Raw genomic sequence first — 27,808 nt, 5'->3', positions numbered from 1 at the left:
ACATAGGCAGTAATGACCAAAACCAGTAGTTTAAACAGGTGGAAAAGTACTTATTTAGTGAGTATACATTCTAATTGTTGGGCGCACCAGGCCAGGCCTCTCCTGTTTCTAATAAACAAACAATCTGACCTCAAGTATCAACAGAATTAAATTAGCTCATTCTATGATTAAATGAACAACACTGCAGTAGAAATCAAAAGACATTAAAGACTTAATAACTAGGTAGCTCACTGGGAAAGTTTAAGATCATAATATGTCTTGCACTTCAGTTGGAATTCAGTTACAATACTGAAATCAATATATAGTGCAGTATTGCAAGATATTTGCCAATACCAAATCTTACCAAATACCTTGAAGTATTAAAGAATGTGTAGAAACCCACCCAGTGCGCTTGGTGATGGTGCCCAAGGTCATCGGCTGCTTGATCTGTGCCAGAGGAAGCACAACAATCAAACTGGGTAGTGGGGACAGGCGTGGATTACCCATGTTGTTGTTAGTGAAGTTGTTGTAAGATTCTTGACTAGTGAGTTTGGCTGTGAAGAAAAGGAAAAAATAAACTGTGAGTTTATATTTAAATTAACATTATGTAGGTTCAAAACTCAGAGGCACTTTAGAACAAAATCATAAAGCTTACACATCTCTTACAATAATAAAAAAAAAAGCTGTAAGCTCATATAATGCTCTTCTATATTTACCCCTGTACTGATTGGCACTAACTAGCTCAACATGCAGTCCTGTCTACACCAATCAACAGCCTCTTTGAACTGTACAAGTTCAGTCATCATACTTATGTTTAACACATTTTATTTAAATTTACACTTTGTCTAAAAATATTTTATACACCTTATAGTTCTGGTCTTGGATGTGTATGACTGCACAACACATACTGAGGCCAACTATTAACCTTAGCAGATAAGTTTTACATGTCAGGGACTACATCTTCTGGTGGAAAGATGGCACTGAATTCTCTTTTAAAAAAAAAAAAAGTGTGTAATGAAACTTTGTGTTCTTAAATGTTTTGTTATGTAGTAACTTTTTCATTAAAACATAATATAGTCCTGGCTGAAGGGGTTGCAACACCGTTTTACCTTATTTAACCTTAATCGTTAATTAATTAACCTTAATTTTTAGGGAAACAAACATAAATGACAAAGGTCTCTACAGCTCTCCCCGAATTATTGCTTTATATTGGTTGTTTGTTGTCACGTGCCACTTTTTATTCACCAACAAATAAAGTATTTTTTTCAGTTTTGAACATATTTCCATCCACTTTTCAAAAAGAAAAAATAACAAACCTTTATATTGTGCATGCTATGCACACTCCACAAACATTGAACAAAAAGTTGAAGATTTCTTTTTTTTTTTTTTTTTTAACTCCATTATTTTTTCCCTTTCAACATTAAATTCTTTGGACCAACCCAATAATCTCAGCGAACATTTCCTTGTTTCTATTGTAATATCATGGGGAAGAGGGTATTCAGACAGCAGGAGAAATACCTAAGACACAAAACAATGATTATCTGGGGGCAAAAGCACAGAGAACATCCGTGCCACAGTGTTGGAGGGGTTTTAGATCATTAGTCAGCCTCTCTGTCTCTCTCTAATACCCAGAAACGCTGTCTTTGTGCTTAACCAAAATGAGGCCATTTAGGTCTCATGGCCCTCGATAAAGGCCGGCTTTGGCTGGAGACATTACACAAACCCCTGCGCCATTCCACACAGGGCCCAGATCTCAAGGGCCCTTCACATTTCAAAACCACTACACCCCAAGCGCAGCCACCTTTTGTGTGCAAGAGCAGCAGAAAAGAAAAGGAATTTGAACAGGAAGCAGCCTGAAAACCCATAATGGTGCTTCTGATGGACAAAGAAGAGGAGTAGAGGAAGAAAAATCTTAATGAATTTAGCATCTTTCCAAGAAGGACACACTCTCCTGCTCTGCAGTCTCTGCACACTTTTAACCCCCTGTAAATCAAAAACCTGACTAGCATGTAAATACAAACACAAACAGTGTTACACCGGCAAAGCCTAAGTCCTAAAAAAGCATGCGCCTCGCTTAGATATTGTTCGGATGTGGTGGATAATGTGGAACTCATCACGGAATGACAAAAACCCAAGTGTGGTAGGCTTGGCTGAAACCCTCAAGAATGGCACGCCCGAGGTAGGCAAGGCGCCTGGCCAGTCAAAACGATACTGCTTATGGTGCCGTCATTTGATTAATGACTCATGTGTGATGGTCTGCGCAGTGATACTTGACAAGCCAATGGAAAGAAGATCCATGAATGCAAATCCACAGCCGTCGCAGGCCTAACTCCAAGAGGCCGGTCAGGTCACCCTGTCACCTGACCCCTCTGTTCAAGCTCACTCTGAACCATTTGCATTTTCTTCTAATGGCACAGACCTGGGCATCCTGTCACTGATATCTTGTTTTTCTCGCCCATGCGTTTCTATTTGCATCTAATAAAGCAATGAACACAACCAATCCATCTAGGTGATTTGCAAGAAAAATAAAAAATAAAAACAAGAGGTACACATGCAATCCTCAGGCTGCGAGGCTGTTAAGAGAAAGATGTACAGTCTAATCAATGGGTTATACTATTTAAAACCTTGGTGTTGATCATTTAGCGACAAAATATTGTTAATATATTGTCAAAAAACTTCCAGGGGACAGAAAACTAGAGGTAGCCATATATAACGGTTTTAACGATTAATTAATTAATTAATTAATTTAACGCTGGCAGTTGTTTTTGGAACTATCGGTTATCTGCAAAAATCTATGCCAATAGTTTTTTTCTTATTTCCTCTGTGATCGATTTTTCAGTTAGAATAGTTAGTTCTACAGTATAACAGCAGCCTTTAGAGGTGAAATAAACAATCATGTTGCAATTTGCTGTTTCTAAATCTTTCATCATTGACAATATCCCTCCACATTTTTATCCTCACTTTAATGCATATTTTATTATACTGATTAAATAATCAAGTGTTCAAAATTTAAGCGAAGACATGCAATTTTCTTTGCATGTCCTCGCTTCAATTTTGAACACTTGATTATTGGACAATATTCTAACTGACATAAGACATAATGGAAATGTCCCCCAACAGTACATACATAGTGTCTCCAACTTCATATCTTGTAAATAATAATAAACCTTATTCCTCATTAACCCTCATCTGGTGAAATATATATATGTATATATATATACACACACACACAAACAGTATACAGTATATACATACACACATTTACAAAACTCTTCATCTGGTGAATATATAGGCTATTAAAGGCTTGATATGGTAAATACTTAAATATAGAGCATTGTAATGGAGCGAAGTCTCCATCCCTAGTGAATTTCAGGCTATTTCATAGTTAAAAGTCCCACATTATGGACCAAATCTAAAATAAACTCTCGTTATGATTGGGATTTTGGTTGACTGATAAACTGCATCTTGTAGACTCTATGCATGTGCCCGTCACAGTAAGGAACAACAAAGTTTTCTTTCTTTTTACTATCGGCCTATTAATCTGTTATCAGCCTTTTCCACCACCTTAGTTATCGATATCAGCAAAATCCACTTTTGGTTGGCCTCTACAAAAAACCTTCATGGGTTGTAGGGCTGGGTATCGATACACATTTCCCGTTTTGATTTGATTCCGATTAACAAGCTCTCCTTTGGATTTTTATATTATTTTATTCTATTCTAATTCTGATTAGTTTGGGTTTATTTCAGTTATAATGTCCAATTCAATTCCTATTTATTTAGCAGATATATTAATCAACAACTAAAACTGAAGCAAACTTTAAAGTAAAACATCAATCTTGGGATTTTAAGAATCGAAAGCGGGTTACTACAAATGAAGTATGCTGTCATCGCTGACCGAGTTCTATTAAAAAATTTAGCCTTGACTGGCCCCAATGTGAATAACATTCCTAGGGGCAGAATATCACACGACATGCTAAGTGTCAAAGGCTGAGAAATTACTTGGCTTTAGTCCGGTCTGGTGGAGCATCTGCGGAAGACCTGCATTCCTAGAAAAGTTGTGCTTTCCCAGTTTGGGAATACTTTGATATATTCTGTTTCACCAATTCATGTCTTTCGTGCTCGTCCAGGTTTCCCAGACATGTTCCTGTAAGAGTGTAGTTCACAGGAGGTAGGGATTAAGACAGGAAGGGGGAGGAGGGAAACGAGGGATGAGTGGAAAGGAAAAGGAACAATGGCCGTGCCGCCACACTCAGGGGGAAGGCACTGTCATGTCAAGTCTGCCTGTGCCAATTCCCAGAGCCATCATCATTAAAATACACACTTTCAGAGGAGGAGGGGGGGAGAAGGAGAGGCCAGAAAAAGCTGGATAAAAGCAATCCCGGTGGACAAAGTGAAAACAAATTAAAGGAACCATTATAAAACACAGATGCTGCAAAGAAAATAAACTTCACAAGATTTACTGTTTTCAGAAGAAATCGGACATTGGTGGAAAAGCCATCAGTAGCCATATCTGGTGGACTGCCTTTGCCTCTGCTTTTACAGTATCTGCTAGCTGCTATTTTCAGGATTGCAGTGGGGTCAAGCAAGCCAGCTTATGTGAAAATGGCTTTTCCCCAACCACCAGTGAATGAGAGTGCTTTTAAAGTGACAGCAGAGATTTCCCCCTGCAAAGTTTTTGGGTTGCTGTACATGCTTTTCCTGTAGTACGGCATCCACTTTAATGAGCAGAAACAGTATATGAAACTTCCTGACTGTTACCAGACTTTGTGCCGAACAACTATTTTCACTGCAAGGATGGTAGACCTCAAACTGCACAAAAAAAGTATGTTTTCTATTTGCCTCGCTCCATCTACTGATTTCATTGCAGAAGTTGCCGCCTGATTACAAGCCATTACATCATGACAAAAAATGCATGATCATACAATTCTGCATAATAGCAAAATAGGTACTTCTCAAAGAAAATATGAAAGCACTCAGGCCCATAATTTATTAAACAAAGTATGTCCAAACGTCCCTCTATGAGGCTGTCTGAAATCAGATACAATACTTTACAACATGTCAGCGTTTACAACTCATCAGAGGAGCACCTTGGTGACAGTGGGAATCTGCAGTCTTCTTTGGCTCAGATAACAGTCTTACTGAAACCATATGTGAGTGAGATTGTTTGCAGGCAATTGCATGTGTGTGTGTGTGTGTGTGTGTGAGGAGGAAGCTGTGGATCTTTCACCTCAGACAAGCAGACTTCGCAAACAGTGCATGAGAAGATGAACAGGAAGGCATCCACCAACGCAATCAATGCACCTCAGCATGTGGCTCTGATCAAGAGCACGTAATCTGATCATGTCAATTTACTTATTGGTGAGTGGGGACCATATTCTCTGCTCCTAGTCATGAACTTTGGCATGTCATTTTAGACATGTCTAAATTAAACCCTAAGCTGGTCTGTTGTCAGAAAAGGTACGTTTTACTGAATAAAATAATACAGTAAATACATAAATAAATATAGTTTGGTTATATAAGGCCTATATATATATATATATATATATATATATATATATATATATATATACACACTAACGTTCAAAAGTTTAGGGTCACTGACTTGTTCTTTATTTTTTTTTCACATTTTAGAATAATAGTAAAGTCATCACAACTATGGAATAATAGAAATGGAAATATGGGAATTAGGTTGTGACTAAAGAAAATCCAAAATAAATCAAAACTATGTTATATTGTAGCATCTTCAAAATGGCAACACTTTGCCTAGAAATTTGCAGAAATTTACTCGGCATTTTCTCAACCAATTTCTTGAGGTATCACCCTGGGATGCTTCTTAAACAGTATTGAAGGAGTTCCCATCTATATGCGGGGCACTTAGTGGCTGCTTTTCTTAATTATTCTGTCCAAGTCATCCATTTCAAAAACCTTTTTTTTTTTTTTTTTTATAAAATTTTAGTTTTGTAATTAAATAAATTAATATGTTGGCACAATTAATATGTTGACCCCAAACTTTTGAACGGTAGTGTATGTATGTATATATATATATATATATATATATATATATATATATATATATATATATCAAACTCAGTGCCTCTTTGCTTGACATCATGGGAAAATCAAAAGAAATCAGCCAACACCTCAGAAAACAAATTGTGGACCCCCACAAGTCTGGTTCATCCTTGGGAACAATTTCCAAACGCCTCAAGGCACCACGTTCATCTGTACAAACAACAGTACGCAAGTATAAACACCATGGGACCACGCAGCCGTCATACTGCTCAGGAAGGAGACACATTCTGTCTCCTAGAGATGAACGTAGTTTGGTGCAAAAAGTGTAAATAAATCCCAGAACAACAGCAAAGGACCTCGTGAAGATGCTGGAGGAAACAGGTAGACAAGTATCTATATACACAGTAAAACGAGTCCTATATCGTCATAACCTGAATGCTGATGCCAATGCCAAGCCAGTGCTGCAAAACCACCAGAAAAAAGCCAGACTACAGTTTGCAAGTGCACATGGGGACAAAGATCTTTCTTTTTGGAGAAATGTCCTCTGGTCTGATGAAATTTTTTTTGCATTTTTTGGCCATAATGCCCATTGTTATGTTTGGAGGAAAAAGGCTGAGGCTTGCAAGCCAAAGAACACATCCCAACCATGAAGCATGGGGGTGGCAGCATCATGTTGTGGGGGTGCTTAGATGCAGGAGGGACTGGTGTACTTCACAAAATAGATGGCATCATGAGGAAGGAAATTTATGTGGATATATTGAAGCAGCAGCTCAAGACATCAGCCATGAAGTTAAAGCTCGGACGCAAATGAGTCTTCCAAATGGACAATGACTCCAAGCATACCTCCAAAGTTGTGGCAAAATGGCTTAAGGACAACAAATTCAAGGTATTGCAGTGGCCATCACAAAGCCCTGACGTCAATCCGATAGAAAATTTGTGGGCAGAACTGAAAAAGCGTGAGCGAGCAAGGAGGCCTACAAACCTGACTCAGTTACACGAGTTCTGTCTAGAGGAATTGGCCAAAATTCCAGCAATTAATTGTGAGAAGCTTGTAGAAGGCAACCCAAAATGTTTGACCCAAGTTAAACAATTTAAAGGCAATGCTACCACATACTAACAAAGTGTATGTAAACTTCTGACCCACTGGGAATGTGATGAAAAAAATAAAAGCTGAAATAAATAATTCTCTCTACTATTGTTCTGATATTTCACATTCTTAAAATAAAATTGTGATCCTAACTGACAGGGAATTTATTCAACAAATAATGTCAGGAATTGTGAAAAAATGAGTTTAAATGTATTTGGCTAAGGTGTATGTAAACTTCTGACTTCAACTGTGTGTGTGTGTGTATATATATATATATATATATATATATATATATATATATATATATATATATATATATATATATATATATATGTATGTATGTATGTATGTATATATATATATATATATATATATATATATATATATATATATATATACACATACATACATACATACATACATATACACACACACACACACACACATACACACACAGTTGTGGTCAAAAGTTTGCATACCCTGGCAGAAATTGTGAAATTTTGTGCTCCTTGAAACAACCACAACATCTTTTTCCAGAGCAGCCTGTATTTCTCCTGAGGTAACCTGTGGGTTTTTCTTTGTATCCTGAACAATTCATCTGGCAGTTGTGGCTGAAATCTTTCTTGGTCTACCTGACCTTGGCTTGGTATCAAGAGATCCTAGAATTTTCCACTTCTTAATAAGTGATTGAACAGTACTGACTGGCATTTTCAAGGCTTTGGATGTCTTTTTATATCCTTTTCCATCTTTATAAAGTTCCATTACCTTGTTACGCAGGTCTTTTGACAATTCCTTTCTGCTCCCCATAGCTCAGTATCTAGCCTGCGAGAGCTAACAAACTCATTGACTATTTATACACAGACACTAATTGCAATTTAAAAAGCCACAGGTGTGGGAAATTAACCTTTAATTGCCATTTAAACCTGTGTGTGTCACCTTGTGTGTCTGTAACAAGGCCAAACTTTCAAGGGTATGTAAACTTTTGATCAGGGGCATTTGGGTGATTTTTGTTATCATTATGATTTATAAAGGAGCCAAACAACTATGTGATGATAAATGGCTTCATATGATCACTATCCTTAAATAAAATATTTTTTTGCATGATCAGTCGTATTTTCAAAATCAGTGCCAAAATTTCACAATTTCTGCCAGGGTATGCAAACTTTTGAGCACAACTGTGTATATATATATATATATATATATATATATATATATATACACACATACACACACACACACCGATCAGCCCCAACATTAAAACCACTTGCCTAATATTGTGTAGGTCCCCCTCGTGCCGCCAAAACAGCGCCAACCCGCATCTCAGAATAGCATTCTGAGATTATATTCTTCTCACCACAATTGGACAGAGCGGTTATCTGAGTTACCGTAGACTTTGTCAGTTCGAATCAGTCTGGCCATTCTCTGTTGACCTCTCTCATCAACAAGGCATTTCCATCCACAGAACTGTCACTTACTGGATGTTTTTTGTTTTTGGCACCATTCTGAGTAAATTCTAGAGACTGTTGTGTGTGAAAATCCCAGAAGATCAGCAGTTACAGAAATACTCAAACCAGCCCATCTTGCACCAACAATCATGCCACGGTCCAAATCACTGAGATCACATTTTTTTCCCCATTCTGATGGTTGATGTGAACATTAACTGAAGCTCCTGACCCGTATCTGCTTGATGTTATGCACTGCACTGCTGCCACATGATTGGCTGATTAGATAATCGCATGGATGACTGCTGGTGTCAGATGGGCTGGTTTGAGTTTTTCTGTAACACAAGAAACAAGGGGGACCTACACAATATTAGTTGGTGGTTTTAATGTTGTGGCTGGTCGGTGTGTGTGTGTGTGTGTGTGTGTGTGTGTGTATATATATATATATATATATATATATATATATATATATACACACACACACACACACACACACACACACACATATAACAGAAACCCAATTTATAAAGGAAAATTACTGTATGTGGACACCAAAAATTAACATTGTGTCATCATTTACTAATTTAGTTCCAAACCTGTGTGACTTTCTCTCCTCTGCAGAATGGCAGCCTCAGTCACCATTCACTTTTATTATATAGAAAAAAACAATACTGCCAACATCTTTTGTTTCCCACGTTAGAAAGTCATATGGGTTTGTGACAACATGAGGTTGAGTAAATGATGACAGAATTTTCATTTTTTGGTGAACTATCCATTTACTAATCAATTATATTTTACAAAAAGCAATAAGATCATATTATAATAGCATCTAATTAAGTTAAACGAGGGAAAAAGAATACTTCAAAAGCAGTGCAACTAAACCACAGTGCTGCAGCCGCTGAACGAAAAGGAAATGTATCAGAATTTCCTGCTTCTTGTACCTGTGCCATGGACATGTTAAACAGTATGGACAAATCATGTATCCTTTAAAAAAAAATTCTAAGCCTCGAAATTAATCAAAATTTCCAAGACCTCAAATGCTCTATTACATTTCCAAAAACACAAGCCGTAAGCCCACCCTGCTTGGACCTAGGACTATTTTCTAACTCATTAATGTAATTAAAATATCCAGTATCCTTCAACATCTACCCTGTGGAACTGCCAAAGCTCATAATTATAACCAACGTCCAATAACAAAGGTGGTTTTGAACTGAAAGAAGGCTGTATTAAATATTATAATCAAAGAGTCTACAATAAGAAATTAATGCTAGACATTTCATTACACTGGCAAATATGGCAAATATACTTAATATGGCAAAATATGCACATCCACCAGCTTTAACTATAAAGTAATATAACCCATATATTTGCTAACCATAAAATTAAATTGTACAAATGCAAACATGTCACTGTTTTTATTTGCTCAGTGCCATTTGTGGTTTTAGTTTAAGTTATACATTAAAAAGAGCTTTAAAATTATTTTGTCCATGTAAAAGTACTCAAAATCAACATTTAAATCTTTAAAAGTTAAACACATCTTAATGACATAAGAAAATATTACAAAATAACACAATATACAAATATTAATTCAGAAATAATATTTCAAAGAATTTCATGCTTGCTGGCATGGAATGCTGCATTGCACCATGGTACAGAGAAAATGTTACTGTGGGACAGTGTAGGGTCTCGGGTCATGAGAAGTGTCAAAATCACATTTCCTCACAGTGGGAAAGGGCAGCGTATCATCATGGCTCACTCTGCCTGATAAAGACACACCAGCCCACTCGAAAAGCTTTCGCATGAGAGCGAAACCATCAAAAAATATATCAAGCCACCCAGGCCAAAACACAGGACAGCCCCAATGAGATAGTAGTAGTAGTATCTTTATTGATCCCCCATAGGAGAATTGTAGTTTGACACAGAAGCATAAGTATGATCAGATAACAGAATAGATAAAAATATTTCTATAAATACCTATATAAATATAAAATAAAAATATGAAATAAATAACTATAACACTAAAAGATCAATAAAAAGAATATATACATGTGCAAGTACTCAATATTTTATATATTCGCTTACTTCCAATCACTATATTTCATACATATACATATCCCTTAAAATAACAATTTCTATGATTAGTGGTGAGTGGTACTGCAACTCAAGTCAGTGGATTGAGAGGAGATACTGGGTACCGTGGCATTATAGTCTAATAGCTGATGGCACAAAAGAACCCCCCAAGCGTTTTGAGGCATGTGGCTGGATATATCTGTGGCTAAACTTGCTCTTGAGCTGGCTAAGCTCAGCATAAAGAGGATGTGATGTATTGGCCACCTCCTCTACACTGTCCAGTTCTATCCCCCCCACAGAGATTGGGGACTCTTACTACGTCAAAAGTCCACCACCAGCTCCCTGGTTTTCCTAATGTTGAGCTGATGATTACTTTCGCACCATCCTATAAAAGTCTCAATCAGATCTCTATACTCCTCATCCTTATCATCTGTAATACAGCCGACAATGGAGGAGTCATCTGAGAACTTCTGTATGTGACACGTTCCCGAATCAAAGCTGAAATCAGAAGTGTAGAGAGTGAATAAGAATGGTGACAATACAGTTCCCTGTGGTACACCAGTATTGCACGATGTTTACAATTACTGTGCCAGGAGGCAAAACATCTAGTATGTTACTAGGAGAAGCTAAATAAAAATGATCAGAAGTCCTATGATTTCTTTTAAAGTAAAATATATAGTATAGAATCTAAAAATATAAGAAAAAAATAAAATATATGATTACACATTAGAAACTAATATTATAAAAGTGCCCAGTGAAATAGGAAAAACAACTTGAAAATAATATAATTTAATGTAATATAATATAATATAATATAACATTAATATAATATAATATAATATAATATATCTACCAATGACAAGGAAATATTCACAAGTGTATAAATAACAAAAATAAAATAAAGAATAACAAATCAATTTTAAATAAAATAAAATGATAATCAGTTTCTAAAATTCAAACATAATATTAAAAGATTAATAAATAACATCAAAACAATATTAAAAGATCTTGTCAGGCAAATTATATAAAAATCTAAAATAAATGGTGTGTCTTTAAAGCAGAAGCCACAGAGGAAACACTGCTGTTTGCTTTTAAGAGGAGGCCATTCATAAAAATTCAGGACAAATTACTGAGTAACTCCAGCCCTTTAGCTGGATTAGATTCATATCAAGACATAACGTAGTGGCATGATTCAGTCCTAAGTATTTTTCCTCTCTCTGTCAGGAGAAGAACAAGGACTGGCGGCTTCATCTGAAACTGGACAGTCACAAAAAGCTGAGAACATAGCGCCACACAGAGGTCTTGATAGTTACTGCATTCAGTCACTCTGCAGAAATACACAACACTTTGTCACAAGAGTAATAAATCTTTAGGATAGGGAGTCTGAATAGGACAATACTTTGATACCTGGTCTGATTGCACAACTGTTGTTTGGTGAGAGGAGCTGAGCTTTATCTTTAATGTCGGAGAAGAGAGCCACAGTGACTTGACTCAAAGTTGCTGTGATGGAATTTAAGTGTGTGCGCAGTGTACCACAAACAGGGGAGGAGGCAGTTTGCGATTACATAGAGTGTGTTTGCTGGCCCTGCTCGTGCAGATCAGATCTGCTCATCTGTCTATTTGTCCGACACACACACACACACACATACACACACACATACATACACAAAGTAAACAAAAAGATCTATTGATTGTAAATGATTCAGCACAGAACAAAGTGAGTGTGACACATGCTTTACCACCACTCTAGCTGACATGAAAGCAAAGACTTCTTGCTATATAGGCACTAAAGCCCTAACAACAAGAATTAACCATTAAATGGAAGATGTAAAATCGTTTAATCCCATACTTAATTTGCAGCTGAACATCAGATATATGGCTTGAACGCTATACACAAATATACAGTGGGTTTTCAAAAGCCCACTTGTGAAAATTAATCAACTACAAAGGACTATTTTTCATTACAACTTATATTATCAGCATAGAAATTTGAGTGAAAAGGTGAATTAAAAAAAATAACATGAATGTCAAAATTTCTTAGTATTTAGCATGTTTCCCTTTTGCTTTAATGACAGCATGCAGTTGAGCTGGTATGAACTCCACAAGTTTGTGCAAAACCTGATGATCCATATTATTCCAGCATGATCTGAGAATTTTCCAAAGAGTAATTCAATGGAAGCAAGGAAATCTGATCTTTTGTAAAAAGGAGTTATCATCAATCCCACAAATTTGCTTATTTAATTAGTGACCAAGAGATGCAGAGTGCAGAATCTAAAATATTTCTTATTCATTTTATGTCTTAATGTTTCATTGTTTAAATTTTTTTAAATCCTAAAACTTAATTTAGCCATTTAAATGAGATTCTGACATGTAGACTCCGACCTTTGAACTGCACTGTTATGCATATGTTATGAACTAAAACACACAAAAACGTATTTGACACAAAGTAGAGTTTCCGTGGATGGATGATGTGCACATTTGGTCAGCATCATCTTTCACAGTTTCTTTTTAAATCTTTTGTGTTTTTGCATTACCATGATGAATAACACAAACAGGCGCTTTCACAGATAAAACAAAACCCAAACAAGCTGTAAGATGACTTTTAAATGGCTCAAAAGGAAGTATCCCTTTTTCAACAGTGGATTAACAGTTTCCTGTTGCACCTTTTTTTTTTTTTACTTTCAAAATAGTCAATGAACATATGCTAAACAGAATCAAACAAGAAACACTGAAAAAAAAAAATCTTGTTAGCTCAAAGCTGATGAGCCACAGCAGTCCAGACAACCCAGCATAGGTTAGCATCTGCCAGGCCGGAAAAAAAAGAAGCTTTTCCATTGCACTCCTTACATCCTCACACACAGCTATACAACAAGGCTAACAAAACCAAATGAAAGAGGTCATAGCGTACAAAAACAATGGCACTTGAAAAAGCATCAACTTTCACTTTACTGGTTATAAAGACAGATTGAACAATTTACCAAAAAGGTATCTCCTAAACTTAAAACTAATGAATTAACTGTGTGTTAGCACTGAACAAAGAAGGACTTGTTGAATTATCTAACAATACTATGACTCTCAGGCGAGGGGGGATGTGGCTCCTAAAATAGAAAGGAAAAAAATCCACAATTAAACTGAGAGAGAAGAAAGCCCAATTGTGGTTTCTATTTTTCCAGAGTGCCAGTTTTGAAGGATGTGTACTTCTCTAGTTCCTTCCCTAAATCAATGAGTTGTCACAGGAGACAATTGCGAACCTACTGTTGTGGCTACTGCGCTGCAGAATTTCTTATCAACCATATATTTCTGCCACCTCCTTTCACGTTCATGGTCCCAAAATGTAACATAACAGACGGAAAAGCAAACAGAAAGTGACGCTGATAGCTTTTTGTCTTATTGTGTCTGACAACTAATATTTGTGATAAAGTTTGCGGAAAAGGATTTAATAGTTTAAGAACTACAAAAACAATTTTGACGATTTTGTGATGACGAAACATGCTGTTTCCTTGGATGGAAATGAAAAAGAAATGTATTTTGGCAGAAATCTTTTTGTCATTATATTGTTTAGCAAATAAATGGTGCTGTCTTTCTAAGTTTAATGTGAGAATGGATGCCAACTAAGATACATATTAGGAGAATTCCTTTTGTTTACTTGAGAGTTTGGAGTGGAAGGTAACATATTATTTAGAGAGAGAGTAGTGCAGTGTAAGTGTGGTCCTCAGTGTGCATTTGTAATATATCCGAATGCCAAAAAAGTAGTATAAAAATTAAGCGAAACAATTCAATGACTGGTTTGAAAATTATAAAGTATGTGCATTATAGGTGAGTCGCTCAAGGGCTCCAGCTCTAAGTGTGAGCCCATAGGAGAGGCCCTCAGGGACCACAGAAAAGTGCAGACCACTTTGTCTCTCTCCCCCAAACCGTTTAATCTTAATTCAAAAGCCACATCCTGCTATCCTCCCATCTTTTGGCTTAAGGAATTATGGATTGATCCTTGAGGTTATAAAATACGGACAGTCCAAGGCTGGCTCTAAGGCTCTCTGTTCCAGGCTGCTGTTTCTTAGATTCCTCCATCCTGTTCCCAGCCCAAAAAATATCACCTCAGAACTCCATTGTCACAGTGGCTCAGCGGGCTGAGGCTGATGGGACTAATTGTTGACAGGTGGTTCTAATTCCCTACTTTGAAAAGTGAGTCTGATTTACGACAGGGATTTTGAGCGCCACTTTCACAGCTGCTGGTAACCATTCCTACACGAGACGCCATTCATTCCCGCACTGTGATGTCACAGCCTAGCTCGACTCAAAGTGGAAACAGATAAAAGTTTTAGAAATTTGCTTTGAGACAGCACCAAAAAGATGAGTTATGGGTAGAGCTGGCAAACGGAATGAACATTTTATTGAAATTATTGCATGTTATGGTGATTAGTTTTTAGAATTAATTGCAAATAATCACATATATCAATATTTCCTGAACAGCGCCCACCAAATAAAGATAATTCAACATTACATTTTTATTGCAGATAGGGCTGTCAATCGATTAAATATTTGAATCAAATGTATTACATGATATGCCGATTAACCAATCAATCGCTAATAATCACATATATCAATATTTGTTCATTAAGATAATTCAAAGACATTACATTATTACGGCAGAAAGCTTTAAAGAGACATTACAAAAAGTGGCTTTAGAAGTCTATTTATTGTTTTTATTTCCAGATCATTGAACATACTGACTGCAGGCTCACTTCAATTGTTCCCACTGTAGTAAAATTCCTTATTTATTCCTAATTTACGTAGAGGTCAGCGAGCATGATTAATTGCATTCATATTTTAAAATGTAATTTATTAAGATATCGATTGACAGCCCTGTCTACCAGAATAATGTCATGTTGAATTTTCTTCATTTGGGTTGGGTTATTGATATATGTGACATGACCTGCGATTATTTTGATATAAATTTTCATTTTCATTGACAGCTCTACCAATACCAATTTTGTGACAGTGTGGCTATTGACACACTCTAAACTCTTTTTTCCTCTCTTTTCTAATTAATCACATTAAATGAACAGGTTAAAATGAAAGCCCTAGTTATGGGTGAATGCAAGAAGCCAGACAGGATGCTGGAAATATTAAACAGGAAGCACCGCTGGAAGTGAGGCGGCCAGCGCTTCAGCCATAGTGTGGTAAAGCTAGATAGATGACTTCGGGTGAGAGTAAGCAAGCGTCTATTGAACCTTTTGAGGGGCTTTGCAAACACCCTATAGGCAACCAGATTCTCTATAGTCAATATCAGTGTGGCGCATTCAGCATGTACTGATTACACGCTGAATGCGCTGAACGGGGTATTGATTAATCAGACCTCTGTTTTGTGGACTGGAGGGTGCTGATGGGTAAACAGCATTGACAGGCATGTGAGCTCCTGTGGCAATCAGCACAGAGATGAGAAAAGTGTGTGTGGGTGTTTATGTACGTAACGGTCAGACGTGGTCAGTAAGGTGTTTGCAGCCAGAGACAGTGTTTGATAAACATCACACAGTATTGTGACAGAGCTCAATGGGTTCAACCACAAGGTCTGTTGGGGTGACTTGATTAACCCCAAATGACTAGTACGGAAGAAACTGACTTACCAAATGGAGGTAACAAGCCTTCATATAGCGTTTAAATGTAAAATAATTGTGTGTTTAAGAATAAAGTGTGTTTGTGTTTGCTCACCATGTAGCGGTGATCCAGAAGGGCTATTAGAGAGGCCGGAAATGGGGCTGCATCGGCCGCCCTGTTTGCTGCTCAGCTCCTGTTCAATCTCCTCCAGTCCGGCGCTTTTCTGGAAACGGCTCATACGATTGACCACACGTGGAGACATGTGAGTGCGTGCACACGGCGCTCCGCCGTACGGGTTGATGGGAAAGACATGAGAGGTGCCACGAAGAGTGCTGATGACGACCCAGCGACAGTCATGGCTGAAGCAGATATCCTGAACCTAGAGCGGTAGGAAAGAGAGGAAAGGATCTAAAAACCTTGTGACTACGGAAAAAAACTGGATGTACAAACACAACAGGTGTACAAAGCATATAGTTTATTAAAACATCATTACAGGAGATTGGTTGAGAGTAGGGGATTGGTGTTTTTTTTAACAACTTTATAGCAATGCCTTTATTTCTTCATTTTTAGAGGCTTAAGGAATGCAACCTACTTTGTCTTTTCTTCTTGTAACTCGTAGGTGTCAATATATTTTCATAAAGTTTCTGGCAAAGAAGAACAGATAAAATCCCCTAAAAATGTGTCAGAATGGTTGAAAAAGAATGAGAGAAAGGTGTTGATAATCACACCAACATGTTGGTTGGAGAGGTTCTGAGCTAATCACCAGATCTAGGTTATCGACATGAAAAACCTCAATTTCAAACCACTGACCTCAAAGTACCTGGCCTTTGTATTTACAAACATCTTACCACACCTTACCACAGCTTAAAGCACATCCTGTGTATTCTGAAGGAAAAAGTATACTTTGGTTGTCCGTGTTGCTGATCGATCCGTGCACAGTATGCAGTAGGGCAGTCTTTGTGCATCTGCCTGCCATTGACTGTACTAAAAGAGGGTGTGTCTCAATCAGCTCCCTAGTTCAGCAGTCAGGACACTGATCAGGGAGGCGGCCATTTATAGCGCTCAATCACCAAATTGTTTGAGTGCACTGAAACGTACACACCCTAAAAATTCATAGAATTCACCGTAAAAACCAGGAAGCACTGTTGCTCACTGTGTTCCTTTACCAGAAACGTTGTCATGTCTTCTGAAGTCTTTCAAGTCGGTCATATACCTTTCATAATAACACTGTATGTTTGAATATCTACGACAAAAATGCACAACAGTGTCATTTATAAAGCGATGTTGTTGATGAAAACCAGCTGTGTTTTAACATGCAAGCTCATAATCGTGTCGCAGGTGATTGAGTCATAAGTGTCCCAATGTTCAGTGGATGAACACCCTTGCCATTGCCCAAATTCGTGTTTACGATATACTGATTTATGCCATAGGGAGCTAGGGAGTTGATTGAGACACACCCAGAGTATCAAAAAGCAGTTGTAATGCGAATGCGTTGAACGTGTTCGTATTCGCTCGTGGTCAAGAGAGTATACATTGAACGACAACGCGGTCGACCATGTGCAATTCAATCTGGATAATTAATATGGATAATCTGCGATCTTGTTATCTGCTATCACTGGCCTTTGTCCCCATGAATTAAATGGATGAAAATGGGTGCTGTCATGTCCCAATTTTTCGACACCTCACATCTTGTGTGTTGTATTTTTAAGATGCTGTTACTCTTGGCCTTACCATACGGCACTAGGCCATCAGAGCAAGGTACACCTAATGGCTTTTTTACAGCACTTTTTAATGGTTAGTCATCAGCTACTGGAATGCGGCTGTCTGGAGATCTATCTGATTCTAGGCCATTCTGCATTATCTGTCTAAGATCAGTTTTATGGTGAATACACCAATTCAGAGATGAGCGATCACTCAAGATCAGTGACCACTTCCTGCTCAGAGGTGATGCCATTCCATAGTTTGTTTGTTTTTTGTCATATAGCGGCTGATCCACTTTGTTATCAGCAAAAGAGATGCAGAAATGAGATTCATCAGGTGACCAAATAAAAGGAGTGCAAATGGAATTTTCAATTGAGTTAAAAGGATGGTTCGTGCGAAAGTTTTAATTCTGTCATGATTTACTCATCCCGTATAACTTTCTCTCTTATGCAGAACCCAAAAGATGTTTTAATGAATATCGTGGTCCAACTTTTCAATACAGTGGCTGTTGACTGCGACTTTAAAGCTTAAAAAAAGGACTACAAAGTATCAAAAATAGTCCATGCGGCTTGTGAAACTTTTGGTCATTTTGTAAGTTTTAAAGTGAGCCACTATCAAATGCCATTGTACTCAAATGATTGGACTGGTGTATTCATTAAACCATCTCTTTCGTATTCCGCATAAGAAAAAAGTCGTGTTTGGATCAACATAAGGGTGAGTACAACATGACAATTTTCATTTTTGAGTGAACTATCCCTTTCATTACACACAGGAGAGGGAACACATCAAATGAGCTGTTTAGTCAGTCATGTGGTGCTCAAAACAGCTAAAACCGTGTATGGCTTCAGGCAATGTCGGCCATCAGTGGTGGCTTATTTACCTTCATGCACAGAAAGGTCAGTCCTGAGAGCAGACTGGTAGTCAGAACAAGCACAGTCAGCCAGCCAGCCAGATAAAGCCGGGTGCCTGTGTCCGCCCACAAGGCATTATCACTACTTTTATTTGTTCAGCTCAAGATAAATAATCTTGGAGGGTGCTTGCTTTCTGCAGTTTGTGCTGTTTACAATGCCAGATCAAAGCCAACGCATGGCCAGGCAGCAAACCTGGCATGAGCCGGTGACACATTAACCACCTTTCTCATCTCAGCAGAGCTGTAGGCCAACTGGCCCCTGTGCTCACAGAGGAGGGGAAAATGAGAATGTTTTACACACTCGGTTCCAGCTCCCTGCCATGCCTGGAGGTGCAGGCTAAGGTTATCACACCTTCACAATAAGGAGAAGGAGCGAGGAGAACTTAAACATCACCCACAGGCCTGTAATTGTGCATTTTGTGACCCGGCACAGAGTGCACTTGAAGGGTAAAGGGACAAAGCAATATATCAAAAAAGAAAAGCAATAAACCTACTCAAATAGCCATTATATAGAAAGGGCAATACGAGTTAAAAACTACAAGTCTTCCTTATAGACATAACACCTGACTTTGCTCTCAGAGGGCAAATAATATATGGCTGAAGTTTTTATTCCAGTGTTGTGTTAATATTTGTAATGTAAAAAGGATTTGCACTGGAGAAAATTTGTCTAGCATGCATTTAGAGATCAGACAGAATGTGTCAGTGCATATGTGAGAGTGTGAGTTCTATGAACTAGAGCAGAGATCGGGTTTGTGTGCGTATCCAAACATGACACAAGCCGAGTAAGTAAGGGTCTAGGCCCTTTCGGGATTAATATTAGTTCTACTTAAGCAAATAAAACCTTACAATTTACCAGCTAAAGGAGATATTTTAGGGGAACAGCTGCAAGACTAAATGGATGAAACAGCATTTAGGAGAGAGGAAACCTAAATCACTGCAGTTAATTTCCAAACTGATTTGTGCAGTAACCTAATAGATCATAAAAGTGGGGGTCTGGGTAGCTCAGCAATTATTGACGCTGACTACTACTCCTGGAGTCGCTAGTTCGAATCCAGGGCATGCTGAGTGACTCCAGCCAGGTCTCCTAAGCAACCAAATTGGCCCGGTTGCCAGGGAGGGTAGAGTCACATGGGGTAACTTCCTCGTGGTCACTATAATGTGTTGAGTTGTGCATGGATTCCGCTGAGAATAGCATGAAGTCTCCACACGCGCTATGTCTCTGAGGTAACGTGCTCAACAAGCCACGTGATAAGATGCACGGGTTGACAGTCTCAGACACGGAGGCAACTGAGATTTGTCCTCCGCCACCCGGATTGAGGCAAGTCACTACGCCACCACGAGGACTTAGAGTGCACTGGGAATTGGGCATTCCAAATTTGGGCGAAAAAAGGGAGGGAAAAAATATAGATCATAAAAGTACATAACACTTAAGCACCCAGATAGATTACCAAGCCTTGGCAGTCACTACTGATCAAATCATGTCCTTAGATGTCCCCTTAAACTATTTAACCTGAAAAATCTAAAAAAAAAAAATAATAATTTTTTAAAAGCATGTACATTATATAGTCTCTACAGACTTTTGAAGATGTTTTGAAAATTACAAAGACATATAAAAACAAAACAAACAGAAAATCATCTAAGTTTTAGTTTATATGAAATGTCACAGAGTGATGGCTGGGTCCTGATTTGTGACATGCTATATTTCTTCTAAATCTATTTTAACCAACATTTTTCTAATTCTTGTATAATTTTGTGTATGCTGTTTTTATGACTTTACATTAATTGAGAGACCACATACATAAATATTTGTACTTTTACAATGTTTGTAAAAAATAAAAATGTCATTTTATTTTTTATTATACATTTGTAATATATCTACTTAAAAATACACTCACTGAGCACTTTATAAGGAACACCTGTACACCTACTTATTCATACGATTATCTAATCAGACAATCGTGTGGCAGCAGTGCAATGCATAAAATCATTCAGATACGGGTCAGGAGCTTCAGTTTATGTTCACATTAACCATCAGAATGGTCTCAGTAACTTCAGATGTCCAATTCTGTATGAAATATACCTTAAAAGGATAGTTCATCAAACTCACCCTTATGCCATCCCAGACGTGTATGACTGTCTGTCTTCTGCTGAACACAAACAAAGATTTTATGAAGAATTTCTCAGCTCTGTTGGTCCTCACAATGCAAGTGAATGGGTAGCAAAACTTTGAAGCTCCAAAAGCACATAAAGGCAGCATAAAGTAATCCATGTCTTCAGAAGCAATATGATAGGTGTGGGTGAGAAACAGATCAATTTTTAAGTTCTTTTTTTACTATCAATTTCCACTTTCACTTTCTTCTTTTGTTTTGGCAATTCACATTCTTCGTGCATATCGCCATCTACTGGGCAGGGAGGAGAATTAAAAGTAAAAAAAGGACTTAAATATTTATCTCCTATCATATTGCTTCTGATGAAACAGATTTAACCACTGGAGACTTATGGATTACTTTTATGCTGCCTTTATGTGCTTTTTGGAGCTTCAAAATGTTGGACTCATTTGCTGCATTTGAAACCGCGTACTGTCACAGCATGTACTGTATTTGATGAAGGACGCATTTATCTGCTGGCGAAACAGTACATTCTTTAAGGTATGCATGAGAGTAGTATGAATAGATTTCGGACATACTTCATCCAAGGACGCTGGCATTTTCTCGTGACCTGAATATATGACGTAATAACAAAAGCCGCAAAACTATCTGCTTTGGTTTTGTTAAACAAGCACCATTTATGCACAAGGAACAATTATCTTGGTAAATATAGCACTTACAGTTGAGTAGAGGCATCCGCCTCACGATTCACCACAGTTCCTTTAAATCCAGTGTTTTGAACTTGACATCGCCTCAGCTCCCAAGGGATTATGGGATCGTTAAGTGTCCAGAATATCCGTACTTCAGAATCTTGCCGGAAATAGTAGGTCATCCGGGTATTTATCGCTTACTGCTTCATGAATACTGTGGATTCGGACATACTATTTTTGGCATACTATATCTAGTAGGGAAGTATGGATATTCGGATGAAGCAATTCACTTGCATTGTGAGGACCTACAGAGCTGAGATATTCTTCTAAAAATCTTCATCTGTAGAAGAAAGTAAGTCAAACACATCTGGGATTGCATGAGAGTTAGTAAATGATGAGAAAATATTTGGGTGAACTATCCCTTTAGAATGATTCTGGACTTATAATTCATAAAGCTGTGTTAAAATGAAAAAAAAAAAAAAAAAAAAAAAAAATGGAGGCACTTCTGTCCTTCCAACAGCCAATTTACAGGAATTCAAAAGAGAGTGGTACAAAGATGCAGAATGTTGTATTATAGTGACCCTCTGGGAATGTCCTCTGGCCACGACCACATAGCCTAAGATATCGAAGGTGTTGCAAGCCCCAAGCTTGACCCTGAGGTGTAACAGTAAAAGCTCTGGTCAGGAACACAATCTAAGCTTTCACCAGCTGTCTGAGGTATTTTTAGCAACTTTTAAGAAAACTTTTCTTTTTTTGCAGTCTTGGTGATTGAAAACACATTGGCAAGACTAATAGTTTCATGTCTTCGGATACCAGAGTGTTGAAAACTAAACGTGGGAGCCACAGGGGAGGAAGTTTTAGAATAAGCAAAGACTAACTGCTGAGAGCACAAATATTTAATGTGGGTGCACAATTTTGTTTTGTACTGGGGGCAAAAGTTCTCCAAGTACAAAAAATGCATGTGCTGTTACAGTGGAAAGCTCTTATGTTCTTAACCTGATGAAGAGTTGAACAGTAACTAGATCTTCAAATAACCAAAAAAAAAAAAAGGAAAAAAAAGCATGTTAATGGACACTAAAAAAACAAAAGGAAAACAATTTTATTTACTGAAATAAAGCTGAAAAACTGAAAGAAAACTAAAACTACATTTGCATGACTCCAAAAAAAAAAAAATAATGACCACAAATTTGTGTTTTTTAAAATACACAGTAGATTACAATATGTGAAACCTTTACAACCTGTCTTGATTAAACATGACAGTGCCACTACTGCAGATAGCAATAACACTGGACACTCTATAAGAAATTTAACAACGTTAAACAGATTTAAATGAAATCAGTTAAAACATTAACTTTGGCAGCCAAAAATACTAAAAATAAACAATGAAAGAACTAAAACTAAACTAAAACTAACAATCATAGTGTGAAAACTAAATTGAAATGGACACATTGAAAATAAAAAAGGCTAAATTAAAAAATCTAAAATCTAATAACCCTAACACACATTGCACTACATACTTCAAAAGAGCCAGAGACATTGCAGACAGCAGTGTTGTCTTCTGCTGTGTGTGAAGCTCAGTGGTACCAAGACTTATTACTTTTGACAGTATTTAGATAACACACAGAGATTCACAGACGATGAAAAGCATGTTCATATTGTGCATTTCCAGAGACGTATAAGCACAAGATACCCTAAACAGCTGTGGGTGGCCTAAAAAGACTTTACATGATTATGCTAATGATTAAAAGAGTCTGGAAAGGAAATATTTCATCTCAATAACTCCCCCGAAAATAGCGTGAGTGTACATAAGCATGTGTGTGTGAGCAAGGGATGGGAGGGGGAGCTTTGAAGTTTGACTTAATATCCCACACTGCCCATGTATTATTTGAACACAAGACAGTTCTTTTTGTTGTTGATAAATCCAGCATTTGGAGGACACAAGTTTACGTGTCAGAGTTTGTGCATGCATTATAAAGTTAGAGGATGAAAAAAAGGAATAGCTTTTATGTAAATGTGTGTGTGCGTGTGTGCTCGCACTTGTGGGTAGTTGACGCATAATGAGTTCATGGTTTTATCAAGATTTTAGATTCAAATTTATATGAATGTATAAAGGAAAGTGTTTATCTTAGGTCATATAACTGATATAAAAATTTCAACATTGTTAAACATCTTTTTGCCTTCACTGGTTCATTTTAAAGGGGTCATGAAGTGCTATTTTTTGTAATTTAATTATCTTCCCTGAGGTCCAATGATAATTAATTTTTTTTGCACCAAAACAGTCACAATTTAGTAATATGATCATTTTCCACCCTGTTTTTGGCCCTCTGTCTGAAACACTTGGTTTTAGCCTAAGCACCTCCTTAAAACTTCAACTTAAACGCCCACTGTTATGATTGGTTAACATCATGTAACCCCTCAAATTCAACTCAATCGGAAGAGAATGAACCTCAACATCATAAAACAAATTTGCAGGGTTTACACATAATGTACATCCAACACATTGCATCTTAATATATTAAACTGTTCATCTCAAGCACGGCAGCACCATAAACTATCAAACAGTCATGACACTGCATCTTTTAAAAGTGGCCAAGGGTGTGATGACGCCTGTTGTGGGATGTGTAAATACAAATGAGCAATGTTTCATGACGTCACGAACAGACAGATTTCAAAACAAGGCATTTCAGCAGGGTGGCAACTATAAATGCTCTTTTTAGACTTGGGAGGAAGTTTTGAGTTCTAAAATATACAGTATGTTTTTATAGTACAGTTACCTCTTATGTCTAAGTATCAAGAAAAAACTGATTCTCCATTTCATGACCCCTTTAAAATTATCCTGCAGTGTGAAAAAAACAAAAAAAGTACAATTATTCCATGTAGTCTGAATTAATATGGTCATAAAAAACTGCATGAATAATAATTACAAAAGTATTAGAACATTTTTTGTAATTAGTTTTTGATGGATTATAGCACGTCACACTGCAGGATATGTCAACAACCAAACATATTTCATGTTAACTACCCATGTGTACACATACTATTCTTACCTTAGCCTCGGTCTCTCCTCTGTGAAGGGTATACAAATGATGAACCGCACTCTGGGAAGACGCCCATGGGTGAGTCAAGATTTGAAAAACGTGAAAGTCATGGCCGAGAGTGTCTGCAGTCACCAGCAGCATACCTGCACATCAGAGCAGAATTATCCATCATTTATCAATTCACAATAGGGGTTTTGTGGAAACCTTCACTGAAATAAAAAAAAAATAAATAAAAAGCCAATGCTTCTCATGGTTGTGGTAACACAGGAAGGGGTCATTTAGACTGAATGTTTTATTGCAAAAAAACAAACTTGAAATATAACATCTTAAGATGCGTTTTTAAAAGTTTAATTCTTTTTAACTTGACACAGTGTCTAAACAAATGGCACTGAAAAACAGAATGACATTGGTCAAAGACGTCCATCTAGTGCATGCTTATACAGAAAAAACACTGAAATATTGCGCAGGCGGACACAAAAAATTGTTTGTCGTAAATAGTGCCTAAATGTTGAACTATCTTTGGAATTTACCATTTGAGGGCTGGTATTGTGATCAAAATTAATTAAATTGGCAGACTGGAAGTTGAGCCGTGGTGCTCATGTGGCCGACATGAGCTCGAATCTTGCTTCCGTCATTTCCGTCATTGTGCCAAAAACAAAAAACATCCAGTGAGCAGCAGTTCTGCGGACGAAAACACCTTGTTGATGAGAGAGGTCAACTGAGCATGGCCAGAACTGTTCAAGCTGACAGAAACACTACAGTAACTCATATAACCACTCTGTACAATTGTAGTGAGTAGAATACCATCTCATAAAGGCTTGAGTCGGATGGGGTACAAAAGCAGAGGATCACGTCGGGCACTTTATTAGGACCATAGTGTTCCTAATAATGTGCTCAGTGAGTGTATATTGTTTGCTACAGTGTTTAACTTGCTTGATGAGAAACAATTCTGGGCTTAAACCAGACCGAGTATAAAAAAATAAAATAAAAAAAAGATGGCACCCAGGCTGCTTTCAAGGACTGAACATTTCATGAGACACGTTTACATGGTTGTAAATGGCAATGGTGTTCCATAGCCCTTCCACTGCAATTTGTGTTCTAGAATTAAATGCATGCCAAGATCATCCTCCAGCTGTCAGTGCCAGAGAGTATGTGGATCTGTTTTAAACACAACCGCATGAGAACCCAAGTGGAACCTCTGATGACAGAGCCTCTCATTTTCCTAGTTTTATTTGAAGTTAGTGAAACTACAAAAAGTATAAGCTCTTACTGTAAACAACACACTTACTAAACCACACCAGAATAAAAAAAACTAAATCTAACCTTCATGAAAATGCAAATCTGCATACATCTCATTCCTAAAAGCAGTGTGACAGCTCTCATTTTTTCATACACATGAAAGTCAGGTCACCACTGCTTTGAAAACTTTCTCCAAGACTGAGATTTATAGGGACAGTTCGCCCAAACATGACAGTTCTGTCATCATTTTCTCACCATCATGTTGTTCCAAACCTGTATGACTTTTTTCCTTCTATGGAATACAATGGGAGATGTTAGGCAGAATGTTAGCCTCGATCACCATTCATTTTCTTGTATAGAAAAAAAAAAAGTCTGAAAGTGAATGGTGACTGAGGCTAACATTCTTCCTAACATCTCCTTTTGGATTCCATTGAAAAAAATGATGGAAGAAATATGGGTTTGCAAAACCATGAGGGTTAGAACATGATGACAGAATCTCCATTTTTGGGCGAACTATTCCTTTATGAAGGATTTAGCCTCTGCTTCTCAAATGTACTGTTGCTTTTACATGCCAATAACTAGAGATTTTCCAATGCTGAATCTAACGCTAAGATCACAGAGGGGTTTAATTTGTGGCGAGTCTTTATTGGGTGGTCTGACATGCAAAAAAGGACAACAATGGAATAGAGGAAGTTGTAGATGAGCTCATCCACTCTATTTTTGCCCACATGGTATTTTTGTTTTCACACTTAGAAATATAATCTGCTTTAGGTGTGGCTTTGCCATCTCATTGAGCGGTAAGACAGGAAGCAAAGGAAGACAGACTGTGGCAGCGAAGGAAGGGTCACGCTGCGATTGCGCCTAAGAAAAAGAAAAACAGAGTCGGCCAGTGAATTAGACAGTGGTTAGCTATTTATGCAGTATCAGAAGACTAAACCAAGTTACGGCCTGGCCATAAACTAACCCACGCCCCAAATGAGGTGCCAAGCCACAAGAAGCATTTGCGTCAACTGGGAATACATGGAAAAGAGTGCCTTCTAATTATAGAGGCTACAAACGGAAGCGTAGAGTGATTAGGAGTTTAGGCGCTGCGGTATGTTTATCTGGGAGCTTCCTCTCCCTCACCCCGCCACCCTGCCGCTCGCTCATGCTCACCCTGGCTTTGACAGATGAGGCTTGGCCAGCTTGTAGGGACATAAGTTTGCTGATGGTACACACTGTTCTCCAAAAGCCATTGGAGACTGGAAACCCAGCGCTGGGGCTTTTGTGGCCTTGTTGAAATACAGAGCCTCGTGGAGAGGCGTCAGTTGGTTAGGCTGTGGGAAGCTAAATTAAAAAGGAGCACTTCTCCATGCTGGTAAGCTGCCATAAAATTTCAGGAACCTGAGATGTTTAAGCAATCTCTGACATATCCAATTTATATCACCTTGTCAAAGCGGTTACTGAATTAATCCAGAGACTATTTAGCAGAGACATGCCAATTCTATTAAACATATAACATTTGGAACGCCCAAAGGTCAACGGATATAGAGAGGAAATCCCACCTTACAGGTAAAAGAGCCAATCAACTTTTAGATACAGACATCTCCTGTCAATCAACTCATGAACGAGCATGCACATTAGCTATACAAATTGCGTTTTTTTTAGCGTAATCTGAGGTAAAGCAGCACAATTTATGATACCAGTGCTGTCAGATTTTACTGCTGATTTGAAATATGTTCTTTGATCATAATCTTGGCCAACCGTTTTGGAGATTTCTGTCTTTCCCCAAGTAGATAGGAGCTGCACATGCATGCCGTTTGTTTACATAGAAAAATAGCTGCTGGATGGCGTTCCAAAGATGGCTGCAGAGTGGACTGACTTGTTAAAAAGACTTTGATTAATCTCACTGACCTGGAATATGAATTCTGTCATGTCCATCTCAAAATGAACCGAGAA

The 27,808-nt window shown here is 37.7% G+C and overlaps 1 protein-coding gene across 5 annotated transcripts in view; it reads right to left on the bottom strand.

The window, feature by feature from the left end:
• bcas3 (BCAS3 microtubule associated cell migration factor) overlaps positions 1-27,808 on the bottom strand; it is a 329,405-nt gene that overhangs the window by 227,916 nt on the left and 73,681 nt on the right. For all 5 annotated transcript variants that reach the window (XM_051666123.1, XM_051666124.1, XM_051666125.1 and 2 more), the window contains exons 14-16: positions 24,641-24,774; positions 16,300-16,564; positions 383-533 (exon numbers count right to left, since the gene is read on the bottom strand). In XM_051666123.1, the coding sequence (XP_051522083.1) occupies positions 383-533; positions 16,300-16,564; positions 24,641-24,774 (550 nt within the window). The remainder of the gene's footprint in view (positions 1-382; positions 534-16,299; positions 16,565-24,640; positions 24,775-27,808) is intronic.

This window comes from Myxocyprinus asiaticus, chromosome 31 (genome assembly GCF_019703515.2).
Source record: "Myxocyprinus asiaticus isolate MX2 ecotype Aquarium Trade chromosome 31, UBuf_Myxa_2, whole genome shotgun sequence".
Taxonomy (NCBI): domain Eukaryota; kingdom Metazoa; phylum Chordata; class Actinopteri; order Cypriniformes; family Catostomidae; genus Myxocyprinus; species Myxocyprinus asiaticus.
The sequence above is the reverse complement of the archived record's forward strand: the minus strand, read 5'-3'. Positions and strand labels throughout refer to the sequence as shown.